Here is a 25,555-nt window from a genome sequence, read left to right as displayed (position 1 = left end):
CCTTGTTGAATTGAAGTTAGATAAAAAGTTCAGCAATCGTACAATGTCCTTGTAGTTGCATAGGTTCAATAACTAATCAATCAGCATTCAATATACCCAGCATAGCATATTTAAACTGCTACTTGACCGTAGCCAGAGAGCCTGTCTTTTCTGTGCTCTCCCTGCAAGCCCAGATTCCCAACTGACAAAGCCTGCCAACTGCCATCAAACCGATACATTGTTTTAGGCGTGGCTTGTCTCTCTGCAAAAAGTCAGCTCCCTTTTTGCAGAGCTCTTTCTTTGCAAGAATCTTTCAAGAGATTTCTTTTACACACACACACATACACATTAGCATTTTGGCGCAATAGTGAGGCCACACCTTGGGATGGATAGCATGGGTTGTTGTCACTAGACCGAACCACTCCTTGTGGTTTCCTTATTTACAGTATTTCCATTCCTCCCTGCTCACTCCGTAGTGCCATTTATACACTGACAAGACAGACAGTCGTACATAGATTGAGGTATATATAGGCTTTTCCTGTCTTCAGCATCTTTTAAAGCAGTTCCTATTTATCTACTCACATTTTGCTTTCAAACCGCTAGGTAGACGGAAGCTATTTCGAATGGCTAGGTAGGCGGAAGCTATGCTAAAGGCCAGGAGCTCACCCTAACCTGGGCTTCCTGGCATGATGGATGCCTTAAAATACCTCCCTGCTTTTAAAGCAGTATCTATTTATCTACTCGCATTTTGGTTTTGAAAGGCTAGGTAGGTGGAAGCTATGCTAAAGGCCAGGAGCTCACCCTGACCTGGGCTTCCTGGCATTATAGATGCCTTAAAATACCTCCCCGCTTTTAAACAGTACCTATTTATCTACTCACATTTTGCTTTCAAACCGCTAGGTAGACGGAAGCTATTTCGAACGGCAAGGTAGGCGGAAGCTATCCTAAAGGCCAGGAGCTCACCCTGACCTGGGCTTCCTGGCATTATGGATGCCTTAAAATACCTCCCCGCTTTTAAAGCAGTACCTATTTATCTACTCGCATTTGGCTTTCGAACGGCTAGGTAGGCGGAAGCTGGGCTAAGGGCCAGGAGCTCACCCTGACCCGGGCTTCGAACTGTCAACCTTTCAATTGACAAATTGGTTTAACCTACTTTGTTAAAGCCCGGCCCCAATGAAAATGTTATTGTTGTTTCTATAACATTCTGGATATTTCTTTCAACAGGATGCCTTTGAAAATGTTGTGCCAAAGTATGAAGAGACAGATTGTTTCCAGAGCCTTCTATGGATGTAAGCATCTATTTGGATGGGATTTCCCATTACTGGCAGGGATGATGGGATTTGCATTACCCTAAGACTTTTGGGGGTGCCAAACTGAGTGTAAGCTCCTTCTTGGTTCTTCCTCGCATAGAATAAATGTCTATAAGTAATGTGATGGACTTAATACGGCCGCTATACAAAGGAAAGATCGTGGTAGGGCGAAGACTATAGTGAATGATCAAAAAGGCAAACTCCGCAGTCTCCTGTATTCGGGAATTTATAACAAATGGAATGTTAAATCGTTTACCGTATATACTCGAGTACAAGCCGACCCGAATATAAGCCGAGGCACCTAATTTTACCACAAAAAAACTGGAAAAACATTGACTCCAGTATAAGCCGTGGGTAATACATTTAAGAAATAAAAATAGATACCAATAAATTTACATTAATTGAGGCATCAGTAGGTTAAATGTTTTTGAATATTTACATAAAGCTCTAATTTAAGATAAACTCTGATTAAATCATTATTCTCATCTTCTTCAATGTAAATGTGCTTATGTTATCCTTTTAATAATAATAGAGTAAAATAATACATGTAATAATAATAATAATAATAATAATAATAATAATAATAATAATAATGGAAAATAGTACATGTAATAATAAATAGAGTAAACTAATAAATATAATAAGATCAGAGTGAAATAATAAATGTATTAATAATAATAATAAAAATAGAGTAAAATAATAGTAGCAACAATAATAGAGAAAAATAATAAATGTAATAATACCAAAATAGAGAAAAATAATAAATGTACTACAGTAGAGTCTCACTTATCCAACACTCACTTATCCAACATTCTGGATTATACAACACATTTTTGGAGTCAATGTTTTCAATATATCGTGATATTTTGGTGCTAAATTCATAAATACAGTAATTACTACATAGCATTACTGCATATAGAACTACTTTTTCTGCCAAATTTGTTGTCTAACATGATGTTTTGGTGCTTCATTTGTAAAATCATAACCTAATTTGATGTTTAATAGGCTTTTCCTTAATGCCTCCTTATTATCCAACATATTCGCTTATCTAACATTCTGCCAGCCTGTTTATGTTGGATAAGTGAGACTCTACTGTATATATTCTCAAGTATAAGCTGACCCAAATATAAGCCAACCAGGACCCTCACCCGCGTATAAACCGAGGGGGGCTTTTTCAGTCTTAAAAAAAGGACTGAAAAACTAGGATTATACTCGAGTATATACAGTATATGCATTTTAGTATCTTGTTTATTTGTTTCTCCATCTTTTTTCTCGACGCAGGGCTTGCTTACTGCCGGCATTTGTCCACCGTCCGGACACACTTATCTGCTTTGGTAAATCACACCATCATCCCTCCGGATAAACCCACAAGTGCTTCGGGGGGCCTGACAAAAGAGGTCTGGAGCAAATATCAAAAGGATAAGAAGGTATGTTTTCTCTCCTTTTTTGTACAAAAACCAGAAAGGAGAGAAATTTTAATTGAGGACTGAGACTCCCAGGAGCTTTGAAATGGTTGAACAAAAGCTCTCAGAAGCTTTAGATGCGTGAGAAGCACACGTTTGCATTTTAGATGGATTAGGAATCAGCTGGTTTTCCCTGTAATAGTCAGTAAGAGCATCTAAAGCTTCTGAGAGCTTTTGTTCAACCATTTCAAAGCTCCCTGCTTGAGCGGTGATGGCACTATCGTCAGCATAGATGAAATTTTCTGAGATGCATCTACACCAGTGATTCCCAAAGTGGGTGCTACCGCCCCCTGGTGGGCGCTGCAGTGATCCAGGGGGGCGGTGATGGCACCTATTAGGAGATGGGGCAGAGCTAGGGAAGGGGGCGGGGCCTCTTCCCAACAGCATGAGACAGGGCTGAGCCTCTATACTTCTCCTGAGAGGGCTTTTAGGACTAAAGGGCGGGGCTAGGGGTGGGGGCGGGGCCTCTTCCCAAGAGCATGAGACAGGGCTGAGCCTCTATACTTCTCCTGAGAGGGCTTTTAGGACTAAAGGGCGGGGCTAGGGGTGGGGGCGGGGCCTCTTCCCAACAGCATGAGACAGGGCTGAGCCTCTATACTTCTCCTGAGAGGGCTTTTAGGACTAAAGGGCGGAGCTAGGGGTGGGGGCGGGGCCTCTTCCCAAGAGCATGAGACAGGGCTGAGCCTCTATACTTCTCCTGAGAGGGCTTTTAGGACTAAAGGGCGGGGCTAGGGGTGGGGGCGGGGCCTCTTCCCAAGAGCATGAGACAGGGCTGAGCCTCTATACTTCTCCTGAGAGGGCTTTTAGGACTAAAGGGCGGGGCTAGGGGTGGGGGCGGGGCCTCTTCCCAAGAGCATGAGTCAGGGCTGAGCCTCTATACTTCTCCTGAGAGGGCTTTTAGGACTAAAGGACGGGGCTAGGGGTGGGGGCGGGGCCTCTTCCCAACAGCATGAGACAGGGCTGAGCCTCTATACCTCTGCTGAGAGGCCTTTTAGGATTAAAGGGTGGGGCTAGGGGTGGGGGCGGGGCCTCTTCCCAAGAGCATGAGTCAGGGCTGAGCCTCTATACCTCTGCTGAGAGGTATTTTAGGATTAAAGGGTGGGGCTAGGGGTGGGGGCGGGGCCTCTTCCCAAGAGCATGAGTCAGGGCTGAGCCTCTATACCTCTGCTGAGAGGTATTTTAGGACTAAAGGGTGGGGCTAGGGGTGGGGGCGGGGCCTCTTCCCAAGAGCATGAGTCAGGGCTGAGCCTCTATACCTCTGCTGAGAGGCCTTTTAGGATTAAAGGGTGGGGCTAGGGGTGGGGGCGGGGCCTCTTCCCAAGAGCATGAGTCAGGGCTGAGCCTCTATACCTCTGCTGAGAGGTATTTTAGGACTAAAGGGTGGGGCTAGGGGTGGGGGCGGGGCCTCTTCCCAAGAGCATGAGTCAGGGCTGAGCCTCTATACCTCTGCTGAGAGGCCTTTTAGGATTAAAGGGTGGGGCTAGGGGTGGGGGCGGGGCCTCTTCCCAAGAGCATGAGTCAGGGCTGAGCCTCTATACCTCTGCTGAGAGGCCTTTTAGGATTAAAGGGTGGGGCTAGGGGTGGGGGCGGGGCCTCTTCCCAAGAGCATGAGTCAGGGCTGAGCCTCTATACCTCTGCTGAGAGGCCTTTTAGGATTAAAGGGTGGGGCTAGGGGTGGGGGTGGGGCCTCTTCCTAAGAGCATGAGTCAGGGCTGAGCCTCTATACCTCTGCTGAGAGGTATTTTAGGACTAAAGCGTGGGGCTAGGGGTGGGGGCGGGGCCGGGGCCTCTTCCCAAGAGCATGAGTCAGGGCTGAGCCTCTATACCTCTGCTGAGAGGCCTTTTAGGATTAAAGGGTGGGGCTAGGGGTGGGGGCGGGGCCTCTTCCCAAGAGCATGAGTCAGGGCTGAGCCTCTATACCTCTGCTGAGAGGTATTTTAGGACTAAAGTGTGGGGCTGGGGTGGGGGTGGGGCCTCTTCCCAAGAGCATGAGTCAGGGCTGAGCCTCTATACCTCTGCTGAGAGGCCTTTTAGGATTAAAGGGTGGGGCTAGGGGTGGGGGCGGGGCCTCTTCCCAAGAGCATGAGTCAGGGCTGAGCCTCTATACCTCTGCTGAGAGGTATTTTAGGACTAAAGTGTGGGGCTGGGGTGGGGGCGGGGCCTCTTCCCAAGAGCATGAGTCAGGGCTGAGCCTCTATACCTCTGCTGAGAGGCCTTTTAGGATTAAAGGGTGGGGCTAGGGGTGGGGGCGGGTCCTCTTCCCAAGAGCATGAGTCAGGGCTGAGCCTCTATACCTCTGCTGAGAGGCCTTTTAGGATTAAAGGGTGGGGCTAGGGGTGGGGGCGGGGCCTCTTCCCAAGAGCATGAGTCAGGGCTGAGCCTCTATACCTCTGCTGAGAGGTATTTTAGGACTAAAGTGTGGGGCTGGGGTGGGGGCGGGGCCTCTTCCCAAGAGCATGAGTCAGGGCTGAGCCTCTATACCTCTGCTGAGAGGCCTTTTAGGATTAAAGGGTGGGGCTAGGGGTGGGGGCGGGGCCTCTTCCCAAGAGCATGAGTCAGGGCTGAGCCTCTATACCTCTGCTGAGAGGTATTTTAGGACTAAAGTGTGGGGCTGGGGTGGGGGCGGGGCCTCTTCCCAAGAGCATGAGTCAGGGCTGAGCCTCTATACCTCTGCTGAGAGGCCTTTTAGGATTAAAGGGTGGGGCTAGGGGTGGGGGCGGGGCCTCTTCCCAAGAGCATGAGTCAGGGCTGAGCCTCTATACCTCTGCTGAGAGGTATTTTAGGACTAAAGCGTGGGGCTAGGGGTGGGGGCGGGGCCGGGGCCTCTTCCCAAGAGCATGAGTCAGGGCTGAGCCTCTATACCTCTGCTGAGAGGCCTTTTAGGATTAAAGGGTGGGGCTAGGGGTGGGGGCGGGGCCTCTTCCCAAGAGCATGAGTCAGGGCTGAGCCTCTATACCTCTGCTGAGAGGTATTTTAGGACTAAAGTGTGGGGCTGGGGTGGGGGTGGGGCCTCTTCCCAAGAGCATGAGTCAGGGCTGAGCCTCTATACCTCTGCTGAGAGGCCTTTTAGGATTAAAGGGTGGGGCTAGGGGTGGGGGCGGGTCCTCTTCCCAAGAGCATGAGTCAGGGCTGAGCCTCTATACCTCTGCTGAGAGGTATTTTAGGACTAAAGTGTGGGGCTGGGGTGGGGGCGGGGCCTCTTCCCAAGAGCATGAGTCAGGGCTGAGCCTCTATACCTCTGCTGAGAGGCCTTTTAGGATTAAAGGGTGGGGCTAGGGGTGGGGGCGGGTCCTCTTCCCAAGAGCATGAGTCAGGGCTGAGCCTCTATACCTCTGCTGAGAGGCCTTTTAGGATTAAAGGGTGGGGCTAGGGGTGGGGGCGGGGCCTCTTCCCAAGAGCATGAGTCAGGGCTGAGCCTCTATACCTCTGCTGAGAGGTATTTTAGGACTAAAGTGTGGGGCTGGGGTGGGGGCGGGGCCTCTTCCCAAGAGCATGAGTCAGGGCTGAGCCTCTATACCTCTGCTGAGAGGCCTTTTAAGATTAAAGGGTGGGGCTAGGGGTGGGGTCGGGGCCTCTTCCCAAGAGCATGAGTCAGGGCTGAGCCTCTATACCTCTGCTGAGAGGTATTTTAGGACTAAAGTGTGGGGCTGGGGTGGGGGCGGGGCCTCTTCCCAAGAGCATGAGTCAGGGCTGAGCCCCTATACCTCTGCTGAGAGGCCTTTTAGGATTAAAGGGTGGGGCTAGGGGTGGGGGCGGGGCCTCTTCCCAAGAGCATGAGTCAGGGCTGAGCCTCTATACCTCTGCTGAGAGGTATTTTAGGACTAAAGTGTGGGGCTGGGGTGGGGGCGGGGCCTCTTCCCAAGAGCATGAGTCAGGGCTGAGCCTCTATACCTCTGCTGAGAGGCCTTTTAGGATTAAAGGGTGGGGCTAGGGGTGGGGGCGGGGCCTCTTCCCAAGAGCATGAGTCAGGGCTGAGCCTCTATACCTCTGCTGAGAGGTATTTTAGGACTAAAGTGTGGGGCTGGGGTGGGGGCGGGGCCTCTTCCCAAGAGCATGAGTCAGGGCTGAGCCTCTATACCTCTGCTGAGAGGTATTTTAGGACTAAAGTGTGGGGCTGGGGTGGGGGCGGGGCCTCTTCCCAAGAGCATGAGTCAGGGCTGAGCCTCTATACCTCTGCTGAGAGGCCTTTTAGGATTAAAGGGTGGGGCTAGGGGTGGGGGCGGGGCCTCTTCCCAAGAGCATGAGTCAGGGCTGAGCCTCTATACCTCTGCTGAGAGGCCTTTTAGGATTAAAGGGTGGGGCTAGGGGTGGGGGCAGGGCCTCTTCCCAAGAGCATGAGTCAGGGCTGAGCCTCTATACCTCTGCTGAGAGGTATTTTAGGACTAAAGTGTGGGGCTGGGGTGGGGGCGGGGCCTCTTCCCAAGAGCATGAGTCAGGGCTGAGCCTCTATACCTCTGCTGAGAGGCCTTTTAGGATTAAAGGGTGGGGCTAGGGGTGGGGGCGGGGCCTCTTCCCAAGAGCATGAGTCAGGGCTGAGCCTCTATACCTCTGCTGAGAGGTATTTTAGGACTAAAGTGTGGGGCTGGGGTGGGGGCGGGGCCTCTTCCCAAGAGCATGAGTCAGGGCTGAGCCTCTATACCTCTGCTGAGAGGCCTTTTAGGATTAAAGGGTGGGGCTAGGGGTGGGGGCGGGGCCTCTTCCCAAGAGCATGAGTCAGGGCTGAGCCTCTATACCTCTGCTGAGAGGTATTTTAGGACTAAAGTGTGGGGCTGGGGTGGGGGCGGGGCCTCTTCCCAAGAGCATGAGTCAGGGCTGAGCCTCTATACCTCTGCTGAGAGGCCTTTTAGGATTAAAGGGTGGGGCTAGGGGTGGGGGCGGGTCCTCTTCCCAAGAGCATGAGTCAGGGCTGAGCCTCTATACCTCTGCTGAGAGGCCTTTTAGGATTAAAGGGTGGGGCTAGGGGTGGGGGCGGGGCCTCTTCCCAAGAGCATGAGTCAGGGCTGAGCCTCTATACCTCTGCTGAGAGGTATTTTAGGACTAAAGTGTGGGGCTGGGGTGGGGGCGGGGCCTCTTCCCAAGAGCATGAGTCAGGGCTGAGCCTCTATACCTCTGCTGAGAGGCCTTTTAGGATTAAAGGGTGGGGCTAGGGGTGGGGGCGGGGCCTCTTCCCAAGAGCATGAGTCAGGGCTGAGCCTCTATACCTCTGCTGAGAGGTATTTTAGGACTAAAGTGTGGGGCTGGGGTGGGGGCGGGGCCTCTTCCCAAGAGCATGAGTCAGGGCTGAGCCTCTATACCTCTGCTGAGAGGCCTTTTAGGATTAAAGGACGGGGCTAGGGGCCACCTGTAGAATCATGTGGTTTGATGCCAAATGAACAGATGAAAAACCCGAATTTGAAATGAACACACTGTATGCTTTTTGGCCGCAGGAGTATTCACATTTCTCTGTTGCTCTCGCTCATTTTGCCCCATTGCTGTTGGCTTTTTGCGGGTTTTCTCCTAACTTGGATTTCCTTTCGTCGCTTTAGAATTATAAAGAACTGGAGCTGCTGAGAAGGGTTTACTATGGCGGCGTCCAGCACGAAATCCGGAAGGAGGTTTGGCCGTTCTTGTTGGGACACTACAAGTTTGGCATGAGCAAGAAGGAGATGCACAGGGTGGGTATTTTTTGTTGTTGTTGTTCCTGGGGGTTTTGTGCACCAATTTAGTTCCAGATCCATCATTGGCGGAGTTCAGAGTGTTCTTAGATTACAGATGAACTATACATCCCTATACATCAGGGTGAATTCTCCCCAAACCTCTCTAGTATGTTCAGTTGCTGATCAATTTGTCTGTTAGAAAATAATTTGGACTTTAATTTTCTAGGTTTTTTTCATTGAAAGACATATTTTGGATGACTATGTCTTTTGTGGCCAAATTTGGTGTGATTTGGTCCAGTGGTTTTGTTGTTTACTCCATAATAAAACGCACATTACATTTTTATTGTAAGCCGCCCTGAGTCCCATATGGGTGAGAAGGGTGGGGTATAAGCATTATTATCTATATATATAAAAGAGTGATGGCATCGCAGCGACGCACAAAACAACAAAACTACAGGCCCCCCAACCTTGTAATTTGACGACACAACCCATCATCCACGGCTCTAGATTGATACAACAAAAAGAAAAGAAAAATAAAGTCCTAATTAGAGAGAGAGGAATAATTGCTTTTATACAATTGCTGCCAGTTAGAAGGCTAAGCTCCTCCAACTTGGTCTCCTAGCAACCCAATAAAAAATAATAAAAAACACTAAAAAATTAATAACAAAAAATAACTAAAAATTATACAAGAAAATAATAAAATATAATAAATAAAAAGATAATTTACAATAAAATTAATTAAAAAAATACAAATAACATCAAATAAAAATTACACAACAATTTTTTAACCAATACCACCACCACTTTGCCACAGCAACGCGTGGCCGGGCACAGCTAGTATTAAATAAAATAAATAAAAATTATATATATAGATAGATCGGAAAGGGTTATGGGAGCGACAGTGGGCAGGGTCATGCAAATTCAACACCAACAGAGAGGGATGTCTGTGGCGGAGGAAAAACAGAACATCTAGGATGGAATTATTATTATTATTTTATTTATTACTAGCATTGCTGTGGCAAAGTATGGTGGTATGGGAAATAAGGTATTGAGGTATTGGTGGTAGTTAAGGTAAAGGTTTTCCCCTGACATTAAGTCCATTATAAATGGGTTATATAGCTGTGTGGAAGAGCCTTTGCTGTGGCAAAGTTGTGGCAAATATCTATCCAAAACTGTGGTTCCCAAACTTATTTGGCCTACCGCCCCCTTTCCAGAAAAAGTATTACTCAGCGCCCTCTGGAAAGGGGGCGTGGCTTAGAGGGTGGGCGTGGCTCCTGCTCAAGAGGGCGGGGCTGAGCCTCTCCCCTAGTCCAAGATGCAGGGCTGGGAGGGGAGGTGGGCGGGGCCACAAATGGGCAGCCAGGACTGGGATGGGTGGAGTTACGAGCTCGGAGGTAGGGCTGAGCTTCTATCCCTGTCCTGCGGCGCCTGCCAGGACACGAGGTGGGGCTAGAGGAGGGGGCAGGGCCTCTTCCCAAGAGCCGGATGGGGCTGAACCTGTATTCCCCGCCCCCGTGTTCTAACAAGTGCCTCAGGAGAGGTATACAGAGGCTCAGCCCTGTCTCATGCTCTTGGGAAGAGGCCCCACCCTCACCCCTAGCCCCGCCCTTTAGTCCTAAAAGGCCTCTCAGGAGAGATATAGAGGCTCAGCCCTGTCTCAGCCTCTTGGAAGAAGACCCCGCCCCCACCCCTAGCCCCGCCCTTTAGTCCTAAAAGGCCTCTCAGGAGAGATATAGAGGCTCAGCCCTGTCTCAGCCTCTTGGAAGAAGACCCCGCCCCCTTCCCTAGCTCCGCCCTCTGTGTCCCTACAGGCGCCTCAGGAGAGGTATAGATAGATTCTCAGCACTGTCTGGGGCTGTTGGAAAGAAGCCACGCCCACTCCTCTAGCTCCGCCCCCTATGTCCTAACAGGTTCCTCAGGTGCTCAGCCCTGTTCCCGGCACTGGGGAAGAGGCCCCCGCCCCTCCCCTGGCCCCGCCCCATCTCCTAATAGGTGCCATCACCGCCCCCTGGATTGCTCCAGCGCCCACTAGGGGGCGGTAGCGCCCAGTTTGGGAATCACTGATCCAAAACAAAGAGCTATTTGTTGACCACAACCCAAATCCGTATAGCAGTGATACTGCCGATTTGGTCAATTCCACACAAGCTTTTTTGGAGCTTTTAAACCAGGTAAAGAGCTTAGAAGTCATGCAAGAGAAGACAAAGAATGGTGTTATAAGCAATCCCAGACCTCTGATGTTGCCAGTTCATATAGTCGCGATGTCTCCCATGTCCTTTCTCTTCTCTCCTTGGTGGCAAAGGCGGACGAAGAAATTGCCCTTCGATACCAGAAGGTGATGGCGGAGTGGAAGGCCTGCGAGGTGATTGTAAAGCTCCGGGAGAAAGAGTCCCAGACGGCCACCAAGTTTTCTTCTGGAAGCAGCATCGACAGCCACGTCCAGCGGCTGCTCCACCAGGACTCCTCCATCAGCAACGATGTAAGACCACGGGCCACTTCGATCTCATAAGTTCCACACCTAACAGGACCATAAGTACATCAGAAGAGCTTGGTTGGGTCCAGTTGCCAGATGCCAATGGTGGAAGTTGTAGTCCAAAGCATCCAGGAGCCCATGTTGCCTAGCATCATGTCGTTGAGCTTCTAACCAACCAGGATCTTCTTCAAGGTCCAGAAGGAGGACAGGAAGTAGACCAGTGATTCCCAAAGTGGGTGCTACCGCCCCCTGGTGGGCGCTGCAGCAATCCAGGGAGGTGGTGATGGCACCTATTAGGACTTGGAGGCGGGGCCAGGGGAGGGGCGGGGCCTCTTCCCAAGAGCACGAGACAGGGCTGAGACCCTGAGGCGCCTGTTAGGACACAGGGGGCGGAGCTAGAGGAGTGGGCGTGGCTTCTTCCCAAGAGCCTGAGACAGGGCTGAGCCTCTACCTCTCCTGAGAGGCCTTATAGGACTAAAGGGCGGGGCTAGAGAAGGGGCGGGACCTCTTCCCAAGAGCACGAGACAGGGCTGAACCTCTGTATACCTCTCCTGAGGCGCTTGTTAGAACACGGGGGTGGGATATAGAGGTTCAGCCCCATCAGGCACTTGGGAAGAGGCCCCGCCCCCTCCTCTAGCCCCACCCCTGTGTCCAGGACAGGGATAGAAGCTCAGTCCTACCTCAGAGCTCGTAACTCCGCCCATCCCAGTCCTGGCTGCCCATTGGCGGCCCCGCCCACTCCCCCTCCCCCTCCCAGCCCTGCATCTTGGACTAGGGGAGAGGCTCAGCCCCGCCCTCTTGAGCAGGAGCCACACCCATCCCTTTCCAGGGGGCGCTGAGTCATATTTTTTCTGGAAAGGGGGCAGCAGGCCAAATAAGTTTGGGAACCACTGAAGTACACCTTCCTTCCTGAATTCCTTAACTAGCGTGCAAACCACATTTATTGCTACAGAGCTCCAACAATTGATATAGACAACTGGAGGTCTATGTAGTCCAGTGGGTTCCTGTGAGTTTTCTGGGCTGTCTGGTAATGTTTTAGAAGCTTTCTCTCCTGAAGTTTCGCATCTATGGCAGGTATCCTCAGAGATTGTGAGCTATATGGGAGAGTTGTTGAAGAAATTCATGGGGAACAGAATGATTTCATGGATGTCTACTAAACAACAAGTTGTTTACGTTAAGATCAGTTCAGGCAACGCTGCTTTAGAGTGTGAAGCTGAGCCTGAGTTCTCTTGTTCATCGTTGTGAGATCTGTTGGAAACTGGGCAAGTGGGTTTATATATCAGTGGAATGTCCAGGGTGGAAGAAGAAAGTGTTATGGGAAAGCTGTGAAAGAAATTCATGGGAAACAGAATGATTTCATGGATGTCTATTAAACAAGTTGTTTACGTTAAGATCAGTCCAGGCAACGCTGTGTGAAGGTGAGCCTGAGATCTCTTGTTCATGGTTGTGAGGTCTGTTGGAAACTGGGCAAGTGGAGTTTATATATCAGTGGAATGTCCAGGGTGGAAGAAGGAAGTGTTATGGGAAAGCTGTGAAAGAAATTCATGGGAAACAGAATTATTTCATGGATGTCTACTAAACAACAAGTTGTTTACGTTAATATCAGTTCAGGCAACGCTGAAGCTGAGCCTGAGTTCTCTTGTTTATGATTGTGAGGTCTGTTGGAATCCCTGCAAGTGTGAATGATTTCATGGATGTCTATTAAACAAGTTGTTTACGTTAAGATCAGTTCAGGCAACACTGTGTTAGAGTGTGAAGCTGAGCCTGAGTTCTCTTGTTCATAGTTGTGAGATCTGTTGGAAATTGGGCAAGTGGGTTTATATATCAGTGGAATGTCCAGGTTGGAAGAAGAAAGTGTTATGGGAAAGCTGTGAAAGAAATTCATGGGAAACAGAATGATTTCATGGATGTCTATTAAACAACAAGTTGTTTACGTTAAGATCAGTTCAGGCAACGGTGAGTTAGAGTGTGAAGCTGATCCTGAATTCTCTTGTTCATGGTTGTGGGATCTGTTGGAATCCCTGCAAGTGTGAATGATTTCATGGATGTCTATTAAACAACAAGTTGTTTACGTTAAGATCAGTTCAGGCAACGCTGTGTTAGAGTGTGAAGCTGAGCCTGAATTCTCTTGTTCATGGTTGTGGGATCTGTTGGAATCCCTGCAAGTGTGAATGATTTCATGGATGTCTATTAAACAACAAGTTGTTTACATTAAGATCAGTTCAGGCAACGCTGTGTTAGAGTGTGAAGCTGAGCCTGAATTCTCTTGTTCATGGTTGTGAGGTCTGTTGGAATCCCTGCAAGTGTGAATGATTTCATGGATGTCTATTAAACAACAAGTTGTTTACGTTAAGATCAGTTCAGGCAACGCTGTGTTAGAGTGTGAAGCTGAGCCTGAATTCTCTTGTTCATGGTTGTGGGATCTGTTGGAAACTGGGCAAGTGGGGTGGGAGAAGGGCTGTGAATGTTGCAATTGGCCACCTTGATTAGCATCGAATGGCCTTCCTGCTTGGGGGAATCCTTTGTTGGTAGGTGTTAGCTGGCCCTGATCATTTCCCTTGTTTTTGAGAGTTGTTTTTTTTTACTGTCCTGATTTTAGAGTTTTTAAATATTATTTTTAATAATATATATATATATATATTAATACTCCTCTTGATGCAGCCTAGAATGACAACGTCATCCTCAGGATCCTTGGCTTCCCTGTTGTTTTAGTTCTTGCCTATCTGTCCGTACTCACTTTGCCTTACCCTGCAGGTGTTCATCTCTGTTGATGAAATGGATACCGTCGAGCGGGACCCAAAGGTGCCGGAGGACCAGTCCATGGGGGGCCATGGCACCGACGTGCCAACGGTGATCGTGGCTGATGAGCAGCAGCAGCAGCAGTCGGTCGAGTTCGACTCCCCCGATTCGGGGCTCCCTTCTTCCCGGAATTACTCGGTCACCTCCGGCATCCTCTCCAGCATCGACGATGGGCAGAGCGTCTGCTTTGAGGACGGGACGGAGGAGGTCCCGTCCTCCCCCATCACTGATCCAAATGCGCCAAACAAGGGTTCGGAAACCAAAGGGGCCGTCACGGTGGAACCGCCGTGTTCTCCGATGGACTGCAAGCCAATGGCAGAAGAAGGCATCTCTGTGTGCTGTGCGGCGTATACGGTAGGCGGCCACTGGCACAAGTGAGCCTTTATCGTTCGAGATCCAAGGATCCCTAGCTATGGGTTGGTCCAAACATTGGCGTTTCCTGCCTGTCTTTCCAATCCAGGATGCATCCACACTGTGGAATTAATGCACTTTGACGCCACTTTCCGGAATCCTACTATAGTAGACTCTCCATTTGCAACTGGAATTCCCAATTCAATCAAAACAACTGTAGAAATAATAATTCAAAATTAAAATACAGTAGAGTCTCACTTATCCAACATAAACGGGCCGGCAGAATGTTGGATAAGTGAATATGTTGGATAATAAGGAGAGATTAAGAAAAAGCCTATTAAACATCAAAATAGGTTATGATTTTACAAATTAAGCACCAAAACATCATGTTATACAACAAATTTGACAGAAAAAGTAGTTCAATACACATTAATGCTATGTAGTAATTACTGTATTTATGAATTTAGCACCAAAATATCATGATATATTGAAAACACTGACTACAAAAATGCGTTGGATAATCCAGAACGTTGGATAAGGGAGACTGTACTGTACATGTATCAGTATTATTATACTCCCCTCGAGAAAGGCAGGGTAAAAATGTTGTAAATAAATAAAATAAATGTACAATAATACTGTATTTTATTATTATGATATACTGTATATACGCGAGTATAAGCCTAGTTTTTCAGCCCTTTTTTAGGACTGAAAAAAAAACCCTCCTCGGCTTATACTCGGGAGAAGGTCCTGGTGGGCATATATTCAGGTCGGCTTATACTCAAGTATATATGGTATATTTATTATTTTTCTCTGTTATTATTGGTATTGTTACATTTATTATTTTACTCTATTAATTATTATTATTACATTTATAATTTTACTCTATTATTGTTGTTACATTTATTTTACTCTATTTTTATTATTAATAATACATTTATTATTTTTCTCTGTTATTATTGGTATTGTTACATTTATTATTTTACTCTATTAATTATTATTATTACATTTATTATTTTACTCTATTATTGTTGTTACATTTATTTTACTCTATTTTTATTATTATCAATACATTTATTTTTCTCTGTTATTATTGGTATTGTTACATTTATTTACTCTATTAATTATTATTACTACATTTATTATTTTACTCTATTAATGTTGTTACATTTATTTTACTCTATTTTTATTATTAATAATACATTTATTATTTTACTCTATTATATTTATTATTTTACTGCATTTATTATTATTATTATTATTACATTTATTATTTTTCTCTATTATTGTTGCTACTACAGTAGAGTCTCACTTAGCCAACGTTCTGGATTATCCAACACATTTTTGTAGTCAATGTTTTCATTACATCGTGATATTTTGGTGCTAAATTCATAAATACAGTAATTACTACATAGCATTACTGCGTATTGAACTACTTTTTCTGTCAAATTTGTTGTATAACATGATGTTTTGGTGCTTAATTTGTAAAATCATAACCTAATTTGATGTTTAATAGGCTTTTCCTTAATCCCTCCTTATTATCCAAGATATTCACTTATCCAACATTCTGCCGGCCCATTTATGTTGGATAAGTGAGACTCTACTGTATTACATTTACTTTACTCGATTTTTTAATTAATAATACATTTATTATTTCACTCTATTATTATTAAAAGGATACATAAGCACATTTACATTGAAGAAGATGAAAATAATGATTTAATCAGAGTTGAACAGTCATATCTTAAATTACAGTTTGATGTAAAGATTCAAAAACATTTAAACTCCTGATGCCTCAATTAATGTAATTTTATTGGTATCTTGGCTTATACTGAAGACAATGTTTTCCCAGTTTTTTTGTGGTAAAATTGGGTGTCTCAGCTTATATTCGGGTCAGCTCAAGTATATACGGTAATAATATAATATAATATAATATAATATAATATAATATAATATAATATAATATAATATAAGTCTTCGGTGGTGCAGCGGGTTAAACCGCTGAGTTGCTGAACTTACTGACCAAAAGGTTGGCAGTTCCAATCCGGGGAGCGGAGTGAGCTCCCGCTGTTAGCCCCAGCTTCTGCCAACCCAGCAGTTCAAAAACATGCAAATGTGAATAGATCAATAGGTACCACTTCTATGGGAAGGTAACGGCACTCCATGCCGTCATGCTGGCCACATAACCTAGGAGGTGTCTATGAACAACGCCGACTCTTTGGTTTAGAAATGGAGATGAGTACCAACCCCCAGAGTCAGACAAGTCTACAGTCCTCAATGAGGAAATGTAGTTATTATTTTGTAAATAAACCTTTTTTAAAGGTTGAACTCTGGATCTTTGCCCCATAAGCTCTAAATTCTTTACAGCCACACAACACTCATGCTCTGCTTATGTGAGCTGAATGCTCAATTATAAGTATCCTGTTAGTATTTTGGATGTTCTGCTGTGTTTTAAAGATTGAACTCTGAGCTCTAAATTCTTTACAGCCACAAAACACTTCACGCTCTGCTTACTGTGAGCTGAATGCTCAATTATAAGTATCCTGTTTGTATTTTGGATGCTCTGCTGTATTTCTGGTAGTTTTCCCTAACAATACTCACTCTCAAGGAACCAGAAACTGTATTTACCTGGCACCACAACTGAAGAGCTTGTAAAATGACATGGCAGTTAAAGGGGTTTCAAACCAGATCAATTCCACAGTGTAGAGTCACTTTCGGCTCATTTCCCGTTCAGCAACATATCGATGACTTTTCTTTGTATCTTCTAGATAGAAATGTTGGACACCGTGGCCTTGAACCTGCACAGAATCGATAAGGACGTCCAGAGGTGCGATCGGAATTACTGGTATTTCACTGCCGAGAACCTGGAGAAACTGAGGAACATTATGTGCAGGTGGGTGAATAAGTATTTTTTTCCCCAGTCCCTTGGATATAGTAACATGTCAGAAATATAGTCAGTCCAAAGGGATGGATTGGGGGTTATTTTGGAGACATTTCCCCCCAGTAGCTCACTCTTCTCTCTCACCGTTTGCAGCTACGTTTGGGAACATTTAGATATCGGTTACGTCCAAGGCATGTGTGACCTTCTGGCTCCGCTCATGGTGATCCTTGACCAAGGTAAAGACATCCATATATTTGTTTTAGGTCATGTTTAGGTCTCTCTCTTACCTAAGTTTCGAACATTATGCAGCCAAAAAACGCATTGTCTTAACGCTTGGTTAACTGTCCTAACAGCAGACAAGGAATCAATACAAGAAAACCGCACTACAAACTAGAGATGACAGCTGGCACAACAAAACATTGCATGCCATACCTGTCTTAAGATATACTACTGGCATTATAAATTGGACACAGGCGGAACTGGACAATTTGGACAGAAAAACAAGAAAACCCATTCATCATTCACTGCACCCTCGCAGTGATGTTGACCGGCTATATCTGCCTAGAAGATCAGGGGGCAGAGGACTCTTACAAGTCAAACAAGCAGTCAAAGAAGAAGAACATGCCCTGGCAGAATATGTCAAGCAAAGTGAAGAACCTGCTTTGATTGAAGTCAAAAATCAGAAACTCCTCAAAGCACAGCAGACAAAAAAAAAACAGTACAAGAAAATTGCACTACAAACTAGAGCTGACAGCGGTCACAACAAGACATTGCATGGAAAGTTCCTTGACAAAATTGAAGGAAAAGCTGACAAAGAGAAGACCTGGCTCTGGCTCATGAAAGGGACAGTGAAGGCGGAGACAGAAGGCCTGATCCTTGCAACCCAGGAGCAAGACATCAGGACAAAGGCAATTAAGGCCAAGATCGAAAAATCAGCTGTTGACCCAAAATGCAGACTGTGCAAGGAAGCTGGCGAAACCATTGATCATATCCTCAGCTGCTGTAAGAAAATTGCACAGACAAACTACAAACAGAGGCACAACTATGTGGCCCAAATGATCCATTGGAACTTATGCCTCAAGTACCACCTTCCAGCAGCAAAGAACTGGTGGGATCACAAACCTGCAAAGGTTGTGGAAAATGAACACGCAAAGATACTGTGGGACTTCTGAATCCAGACTGACAAAGTTCTGGAACACAACACATCAGACATCACAGTTGTGGAAAAGAAAAAGGTTTGGATCATTGATGTTGCCATCCCAGGTGACAGTTGCATTGATGAAAAACAACAGGAAAAACTCAGCCGCTATCAGGACCTCAAGATTGAACTTCAAAGACTCTGGCAGAAACCAGTGCAGGTGGTCCCGGTGGTGATGGGCACACTGGGTGCCGTGCCAAAAGATCTCAGCCGGCATTTGGAAACAATAGACATTGACAAAATTACGATCTATCAACTGCAAAAGGCCACCTTACTAGGATCTGTGCGCATCATCCGAAAATACATCACACAGTCCTAAATGCTTGGGAAGTGTTCGACTTGTGATTTTGTGAAACGAAATCCAGCATGTCTATCTTGTTTGCTGTGTCATAAAATAATAATAATAATAATAATAATAATAATAATAATAATAATAATAATAGTCCTAAACACTTGGGAAGTGTTCGACTTGTAATTTTGTGATATGAAATCCAGGATATATATCTCGTTTGCTATGTTACACTGTCCTTATGTCAATAATAATAATAATAATAATAATAATAATAATAATAATAATAATAATAATAATAATAATAGGGCTTTGTTTCAGATGAGTTGGCGTATAGCTGCTTCACCCACCTGATGAAAAGAATGAGCCAAAACTTCCCCAACGGAGGGGCCATGGACACCCATTTTGCAAACATGCGGTCCCTTATCCAGGTTAGTCCTCCTAGATTTGAGTGCCTTACTAACTCATATTTGGTATTTAAAATTGGGATGTATCTCTCCAGAGATGGTTGGACTACAGCAATATCTATATATATAAATGTAATGTTCGTTTTACTATGGAGTAAACAACAAAACCACTGAACCCAATCACACCAAATTTGGCCACAAAAGACATAGTCATCCAAAATATGTCTTTCAATCAAAAAACCCTAGAAAAATAGTCCAAATTACAGAGGATGAGGAAGAGCCTTTCTCCCCCTAACTGCCAGTCAGAAAGGTAGGTGTGCCCAGGGCACAGGCAGAGTGCACTTCAGTGTGGATTTTATACAGCTGTGTAGAAGGGGCCTCATATAATCCACTTCTTAGCAGATAATATAAGATTATAAATATAATATGAAATAATTACTGTGGTATAATAATACAGAACAATATAATCTCGAAAACCAGGACAGTAAATAGGGAGCAGCACTCTGAAAGCAGGGGAATTGGGGATTCCAGAAAGGAAACAATCAGGGCCAGCTAACAAAGGATTCCCCCAGGCAGGAAGTATAAGCCAACATGCATATAAGCTAACCAGGACCCTCACCCGAGTATAAGCCAAGGGGGGGCTTTTTCAGTCCTAAAACAGGGCTGAAAAACTAGGCTTATACTTAAGTATATACAGTCAATGTCGCTAATAAATAAATATTGTATTGTATTGTATGGCCATGTTCCAGAAGCATTCTCTCCTGACACTTCTCCCACATCTATGGCAGGCATCCTCATAGAATCATAGACTAATCCTCAGAGGTTGTTAGGTACCCTGTTTCCCTGAAAATAAGCCAGTGTCTTATATTAATTTTTGCTCCCAAAGATGTGCTAGGTCTTATTTTCAGGGGATGTCTTATTTTTCCACAAAGACAAATTCACATTTATGGTTGAATTTTTAAAAATGAAAATTTATTATCTACTGTACAGTAGTTGTCATCACAAAACAGCATAACCAAACTGTGAATTCTTTCAAGAATTTCTATATTATATTTTATTGCTATACTGTTTTAAAATTACTGTTTTAAATGGCTGTTCGTATGTAAATTTATGTTGTTGTTGGGCTTGTCCCTGTGTAAGCTGCCCTGAGTCCCTTCTGGGAGATGGAGGTGGGATACAAGAATAAAGTTATTATTATTATTTCTTGTTACTACCTTTATTTCCATGTACAACAATCTATGGTATGTACATTTACCGATCCTGCATTTTTATTTATTTACAGCATTTATATTCCGCCCTTCTTTCTCACCCCGAAGGGAACTCAGGGCGGATCACATTACACATATAGGCAAACATTCAATGCCTTTTAACATAGAACAAAGACAAGACAAACATAGCCTCCGAGCAGGCCTTGAACTCATGACCTCCTGGTCAGAGCGATTCACCGCAGTGATTCATTGCAGCTGCTCTCCAGCCTGCGCCACAGCCCGAGCCCATAGTAATAATAATAATAATAAATCAGGTACCGCTTTATGTGGGAAGGCTAATTTAACTAATTTACGACACCATAGTAATAATAATAATAATAAATCAGGTACTGCTTTATGTGGGAAGGCTAATTTAACTATGCATGCTTCCAAACAAAAACTTTACGAGGTCTTACTTTTGAGGGAGGCCTTATATTTAGCAATTCAGCAAAATCTCTACTAGGTCTTATTTTCCGGGGATGTCTTATATTCAGGGAAACAGGGTATGTAGGAAAGTTGTGAAAGAAATTCATGGGAAACTGAATGATTTCATGACTGTCTATTAAACAGTTTACGTTAAGTTCAGTTCAGGCAACGCTGCGTTAGAGTGAGAAGCTAAGCCTGCGTTCTCTTGTTCCTGGTTCAAGTCAAGCTTTGAGTTTGGATTTAATATATCCTGGATGTTTTCTATGTTCATGTTCTCCTGGACTTCTGTGTGGTCATACGTGTTTCCAGGCCTGGGGTGCAACAGTATGTATGTATGCAGTACTCAGATGGGACCACCTGAGGGCAGCATAGAGATAGATAGACTTAGCCATTTCTCATCCTCTTTCCTTCTACAGATCTTGGATTCCGAGCTCTTTGAACTCATGCACCAGAACGGAGACTACACCCACTTCTACTTCTGTTACCGCTGGTTTCTTCTGGATTTTAAAAGAGGTACTTTTTATGACACCTAATAAGGATCCTATAGGGTTTGGAGAACGAGTGGGGGGTAACTTTTTGGACCGTAACACTTGGAAGCTCCTCGCCATGCGCCTGGGAGCCTTATCATAGAATTATAGAGCCACTAGCTTTGCCCGGCCACGCGTTGCTGTGGCTTATGGGAATTATTTGTGGAATAGGAGTGAATAGCCTTGCAGCGTGAAAGTCTGGCCGTTTTGTGGAGTGATTGGAGTCGTAGCATTAATCAAAGAGGCGCTTTGAAGTGTGGGTACTTCCTTAGTAGGGGAATTCTTGTTTGGCCAGAATGAATGAATAGGTTTGTAGGCTAAAAGCCTGGTCGGTTTGCACATAAGGTATTGTTGCTAGGCGAGGTTGAATGGGACAGAGTAGTGTTGTGGTTTCAAAGTTTGGGGGTTTTGTATGTAGGGGAAATGTTGGTTGGCCTGGTTGAAAAGTATTGAATAGCCTTGATGGTTGTAAGCCTGGTCGGTTTTTACCTTGCGGAATCCTTGGTTGGCCAGTTTGAATAGGAATTAATAGTGTCGGTGTGGGAGGTTTGAATGGTGGAATTAGCCACCTTGATTAGTTTTAAACTTAATGTTCATGTGGACCCACCATGTTCTTATTGTCCTCTTGATTTGTACTGTAATTGGATATTATTATTTATTGTATCGCTTATTGTGTTGTGTTGTTTTTATATGCTGTTTATTTTGTATTTCTTTGGGCATGGCCCCATGTAAGCCGCCCCGAGTCCCCGTTGGGGAGATGGTGGTGGGGTATAAATAAAGATTTTTTATTATTATTATTATTATTATTATTATTATTATTATTATTAGTTTTTAATGGCCTTGCAGGTTGAAAGGGTGTTTGTTTACTGTCTGGAGGAATGTTTTGTTGGGAAGTGTTAGCTGGCCCTGATTGTTTCGTTTGTAGAATTCCCAAGTTCCCTGCTTTCCGAGTGTTGGTCTTTATTTCGTCTCCTGGTTTTAGAGATCATATTGTTTTCTATTATTATACCATAGTAAGTCTTCTATATTATATTTATAATGTTATATTAGGTGGTTAGAATTGGATTATATGAGGTCAGTTGTACATAGTTGTATAAAATGTAGACTGAACTGGATTAGATGGCAGTGTAGAGTGAAGGCGATGTCATAGAGGAATATTATTTAGAATGCCAAGGTAGATAATCCAGTTTAAAGGAGATATTGGCAGATGTGCCTTGGTATTCTGGGTAATATTGTTGTGTGGCAGGGGTTTGAGTGTAGACTGCCACATAATGGAGTTGAAATCAGATAATCTGTATTTTCTAGGGACGGTAGTATGGATGAGGTCTAAATGCAGTCTGTGCCCTGGGATACAGGCGTGGGCCAACTTGGGCCTTTGCTGCAGGTGGTTTGGACTTCAACTCCCAGCATTCGTAACAGCCTGAGTCCCTTTTGTTTTTTCTCTCAGAAGCTTAAGGTGTTAGGAATGGTGAGAGCTGAAGTTGAAAACAGCTGGGTGAAGAGTACCTGGTCGCCTGTTGTGGTTGTTGCTGTTGTGATTGTATTTTTAGTGTAATTGTGTTGTATCTTACTTGAGGCGGGGATGATTGATTGTGTTGGCAATTTTTGAGTTTGGGGGGTTTGGGTTTTTGTTGTTTTGTGAGTCGCCGTGATGCCAAAAGTCTTATATATATATATAGATTTGGTTCAACTCGTAAACATCCGAAATGTTATAAAACTTGCAAATTGGGAAGTTTCAACGTCAAAGCCAGATCGCCCAGTTCTTGCAATTTGGTGCTTCGCTATGGAATTTTCAGCTTCGCAAAATTCAGCTTTGTAAATTTTATTATTATAGAGTCGGACACGACTAGACTTAATGTCAGGGGGAAAGCTTTCCCTTTCCTTATTGTGTTGTCGAAGGCTTTCATGGCTGGAATCCCTGGGTTTCTGAGTTTTCCGGGCTGTATGGCCATGCTCCAGAAGCATTCTCTCCTGACGTTTCACTCACATCGATCGCAGGCATCCTCAGAAGTTGTGAGGTCTGTTGGAAACTAGGCAAGTGGGGTTTATTTATCAGTGGAATAATGTCCAGGGTGGGAGAAAGAACTCTTGTCAGGGCCAGCTAACACCTCCCACAACAACAACAATTTATTGATTAGCCAGTTGGCCTTATCAAGCACAGACAATACAAACACAAAATACAACATACATCTGGTTCACTTAAAATAAAATACAAATATACAGGTATTTGCTAGCTTGGTGCCAATGTAACTTAGCCATAGATGTATGCATCAACTAGCCTCATCTCCCCTACACTGCACCCCAATCTGATCTATGTACTCCTAACACCTCCCAAAAAAGGATTCCCCCGGGCAGGAAGCAGCCAGGCTTTGGAGGTGCTAATCAAGCTGGCCAATTGCAACATTTACACTTGCTTCCAACAGACAAGATTGCCTTCTCCCAACCCAGACTTCATTCCACAGATATATATATATACATACATACATACATACATACATACATACATATATATATATATATATATATATATATATCCCTATCTATCTATCTATCTATCTATCTATATACATACACTAGCTCTGCCCGGCCACGCGTTGCTGTGGCTAGGACTTAATTTTTCTTTTCTTTTTGTTGTATGAACGTAGAGGCATGGATGAGAGGTTGTGCTGTCAATTTTCAAGGTTGTGGGGCGTTTAGTTTAGTTGTTTTGTCCGGTGCCGTGATTCCATTACCCTTATATATATATATATAGATATATATCCCACAGACCTCACAACCATGAACAAGAGAACTCAGGCTCAGCTTCACACTTTAACGCAGTGTTGCCTGAACTGATCTTAACATAAACAACTTGTTTAATAGACATCCATGAAATCATTCATGCTTGCAGGGATTCCAACAGACCTCACTACCTCTGAGAATGCCTGCCATAGAAGTGGGTGAAACATCAGGAGAGAATGCTTCTGGAACATGGCCAGACAGCCTGGCAAACTCTCAGCAACCCAGAAAGCCACTGCCAGAAGGGACAGAGAGTTTCATCTATGCTGACGATCGTGCCATCACCGCTCAAGCAGAGAGCTTTGAAATGGTTGAACAGAAGCTCTCTGAAGCTTTAGGTGGTCTTACTGCCTGTTACAGAAAAAACCCATTATTATTGAACTCATCCTTGGGGTGGGGAAGAGGTGTGAAACTGTTGCGACTGATTATACGCTTGTGAGTAATTGTATGTTCTCTGTGATGTTTATTCCCTCCCATTCAGAATTGTTGTACGAGGATGTGTTTACAGTGTGGGAAGTGATTTGGGCAGCAAAGCACATCTCTTCAGAACATTTTGTCCTTTTCATTGCCTTAGCATTGGTGGAGGCCTACCGGGAGATTATCCGCGATAACAACATGGACTTTACCGATATCATCAAGTTTTTTAACGGTAAGGGAGCAGACGTTATTTTCCCCTTCTCGTTTTCGCTTTCAAGGGCTCAACACCTCCGTTTTGCAAAGTTCCTTTAATTATCATAAGCGATTTGGAATTTGTGCTTGTGCTGGAGAAAAGGGGAGCTGCGAATCTCCTTCTACTCACTGTTTAATCCTCCTTCGACCAATGTTTCAGATTGTAACTCCCATTGGCTAGCTGACCAGGGCTTATGGGAGTTGTGATCCAAAATATCCAAAGAGGGGTTTCTCACCATGGAATAAGCCACAATGAACACCCCATGCTCTTTGGAAACTGGCATATTCAGAGACATCTCCATATCTTTCACATACAATGAGGTCACATACAATAATTACTAATTATACTATGATAAAATCCTGGGTTGGCTGAAAAAAAGACCTGGGCCAAAGTGCAAGCAGTGTCAGTTACAATCAGGGAGAGGTATTAATAATAATAATAATAATAATAATAATAATAATAATAATAATAATAATAATATAATAATAATAAAAAATAATAATAACAATAACAACAACAACAACAAAAAACCTTAATATATTGGGTTGCTGTGAGTTTTGCGGGCTGTCCAGAAGCATTCTCTCCTAACGTTTCGCCCACATTTATGGCAGGCATCCTCAGAGGTTGTGAGATCAGTTAAGATCAGTTCAGGCAACGCTGAGTTAGAGTGTGAAGCTGAGCCTGAGTTCTCTTGTTCATGGTTGTGAGGTCTGTTGGAAACTAGGCAAGTGGGGGTGATATATATGACAGACAGCTCCGAAAACTCACATCGACCCAGAAACCCACTGCCAGAAGGGACAGAGAGTTTCATCTATGCTAATGATCATGCCATCACTGCTCAAGCAGGAGCTTTGAAATGTTTGAACCCAGCCGCCTTGAGTCCCCTATTTTTCATCCCAAGCGCTTATTTTTTTTCTCGATTCATGTAATTGTCCAAAGCAGCCACGAGGTGGCAGGATACGCATATTTGTTGCAACCCCCAGATTCAGATAAAGGATTTCCCCTGACATTAAGTCTAGTGTAGTCCGACTCCGGGGATTGGTGCTCATCTCCATTTCTAAGCCGAAGAGCCGGCGTTGTCCGTAGACACCTCCAAGGTCATGTGGCCATGGGCACAACTGCATGGA

General features: G+C 44.8%; 1 protein-coding gene across 8 annotated transcripts in view; it reads left to right on the top strand.

Annotated features, from left to right (window-relative positions):
- The window catches only part of sgsm2 (small G protein signaling modulator 2), a 108,015-nt gene that overhangs the window by 74,551 nt on the left and 7,909 nt on the right, over window positions 1-25,555 (top strand). For 7 of the 8 annotated variants that reach the window (XM_062959826.1, XM_062959823.1, XM_062959828.1 and 4 more), the window contains 10 exons: window positions 1,204-1,268; window positions 2,571-2,716; window positions 8,278-8,406; window positions 10,688-10,864; window positions 13,613-14,011; window positions 16,774-16,898; window positions 17,040-17,122; window positions 18,695-18,804; window positions 20,870-20,966; window positions 24,240-24,407. In XM_062959826.1, the coding sequence (XP_062815896.1) occupies window positions 1,204-1,268; window positions 2,571-2,716; window positions 8,278-8,406; window positions 10,688-10,864; window positions 13,613-14,011; window positions 16,774-16,898; window positions 17,040-17,122; window positions 18,695-18,804; window positions 20,870-20,966; window positions 24,240-24,407 (1,499 nt within the window). The remainder of the gene's footprint in view (window positions 1-1,203; window positions 1,269-2,570; window positions 2,717-8,277; window positions 8,407-10,687; window positions 10,865-13,612; window positions 14,012-16,773; window positions 16,899-17,039; window positions 17,123-18,694; window positions 18,805-20,869; window positions 20,967-24,239; window positions 24,408-25,555) is intronic. The other variant, XM_062959824.1, reaches the window with a different exon arrangement.

Source organism: Anolis carolinensis, unplaced genomic scaffold (genome assembly GCF_035594765.1).
Source record: "Anolis carolinensis isolate JA03-04 unplaced genomic scaffold, rAnoCar3.1.pri scaffold_7, whole genome shotgun sequence".
Classification (NCBI taxonomy): domain Eukaryota; kingdom Metazoa; phylum Chordata; class Lepidosauria; order Squamata; family Dactyloidae; genus Anolis; species Anolis carolinensis.
This window is presented reverse-complemented; position numbering and strand designations above follow the sequence as displayed.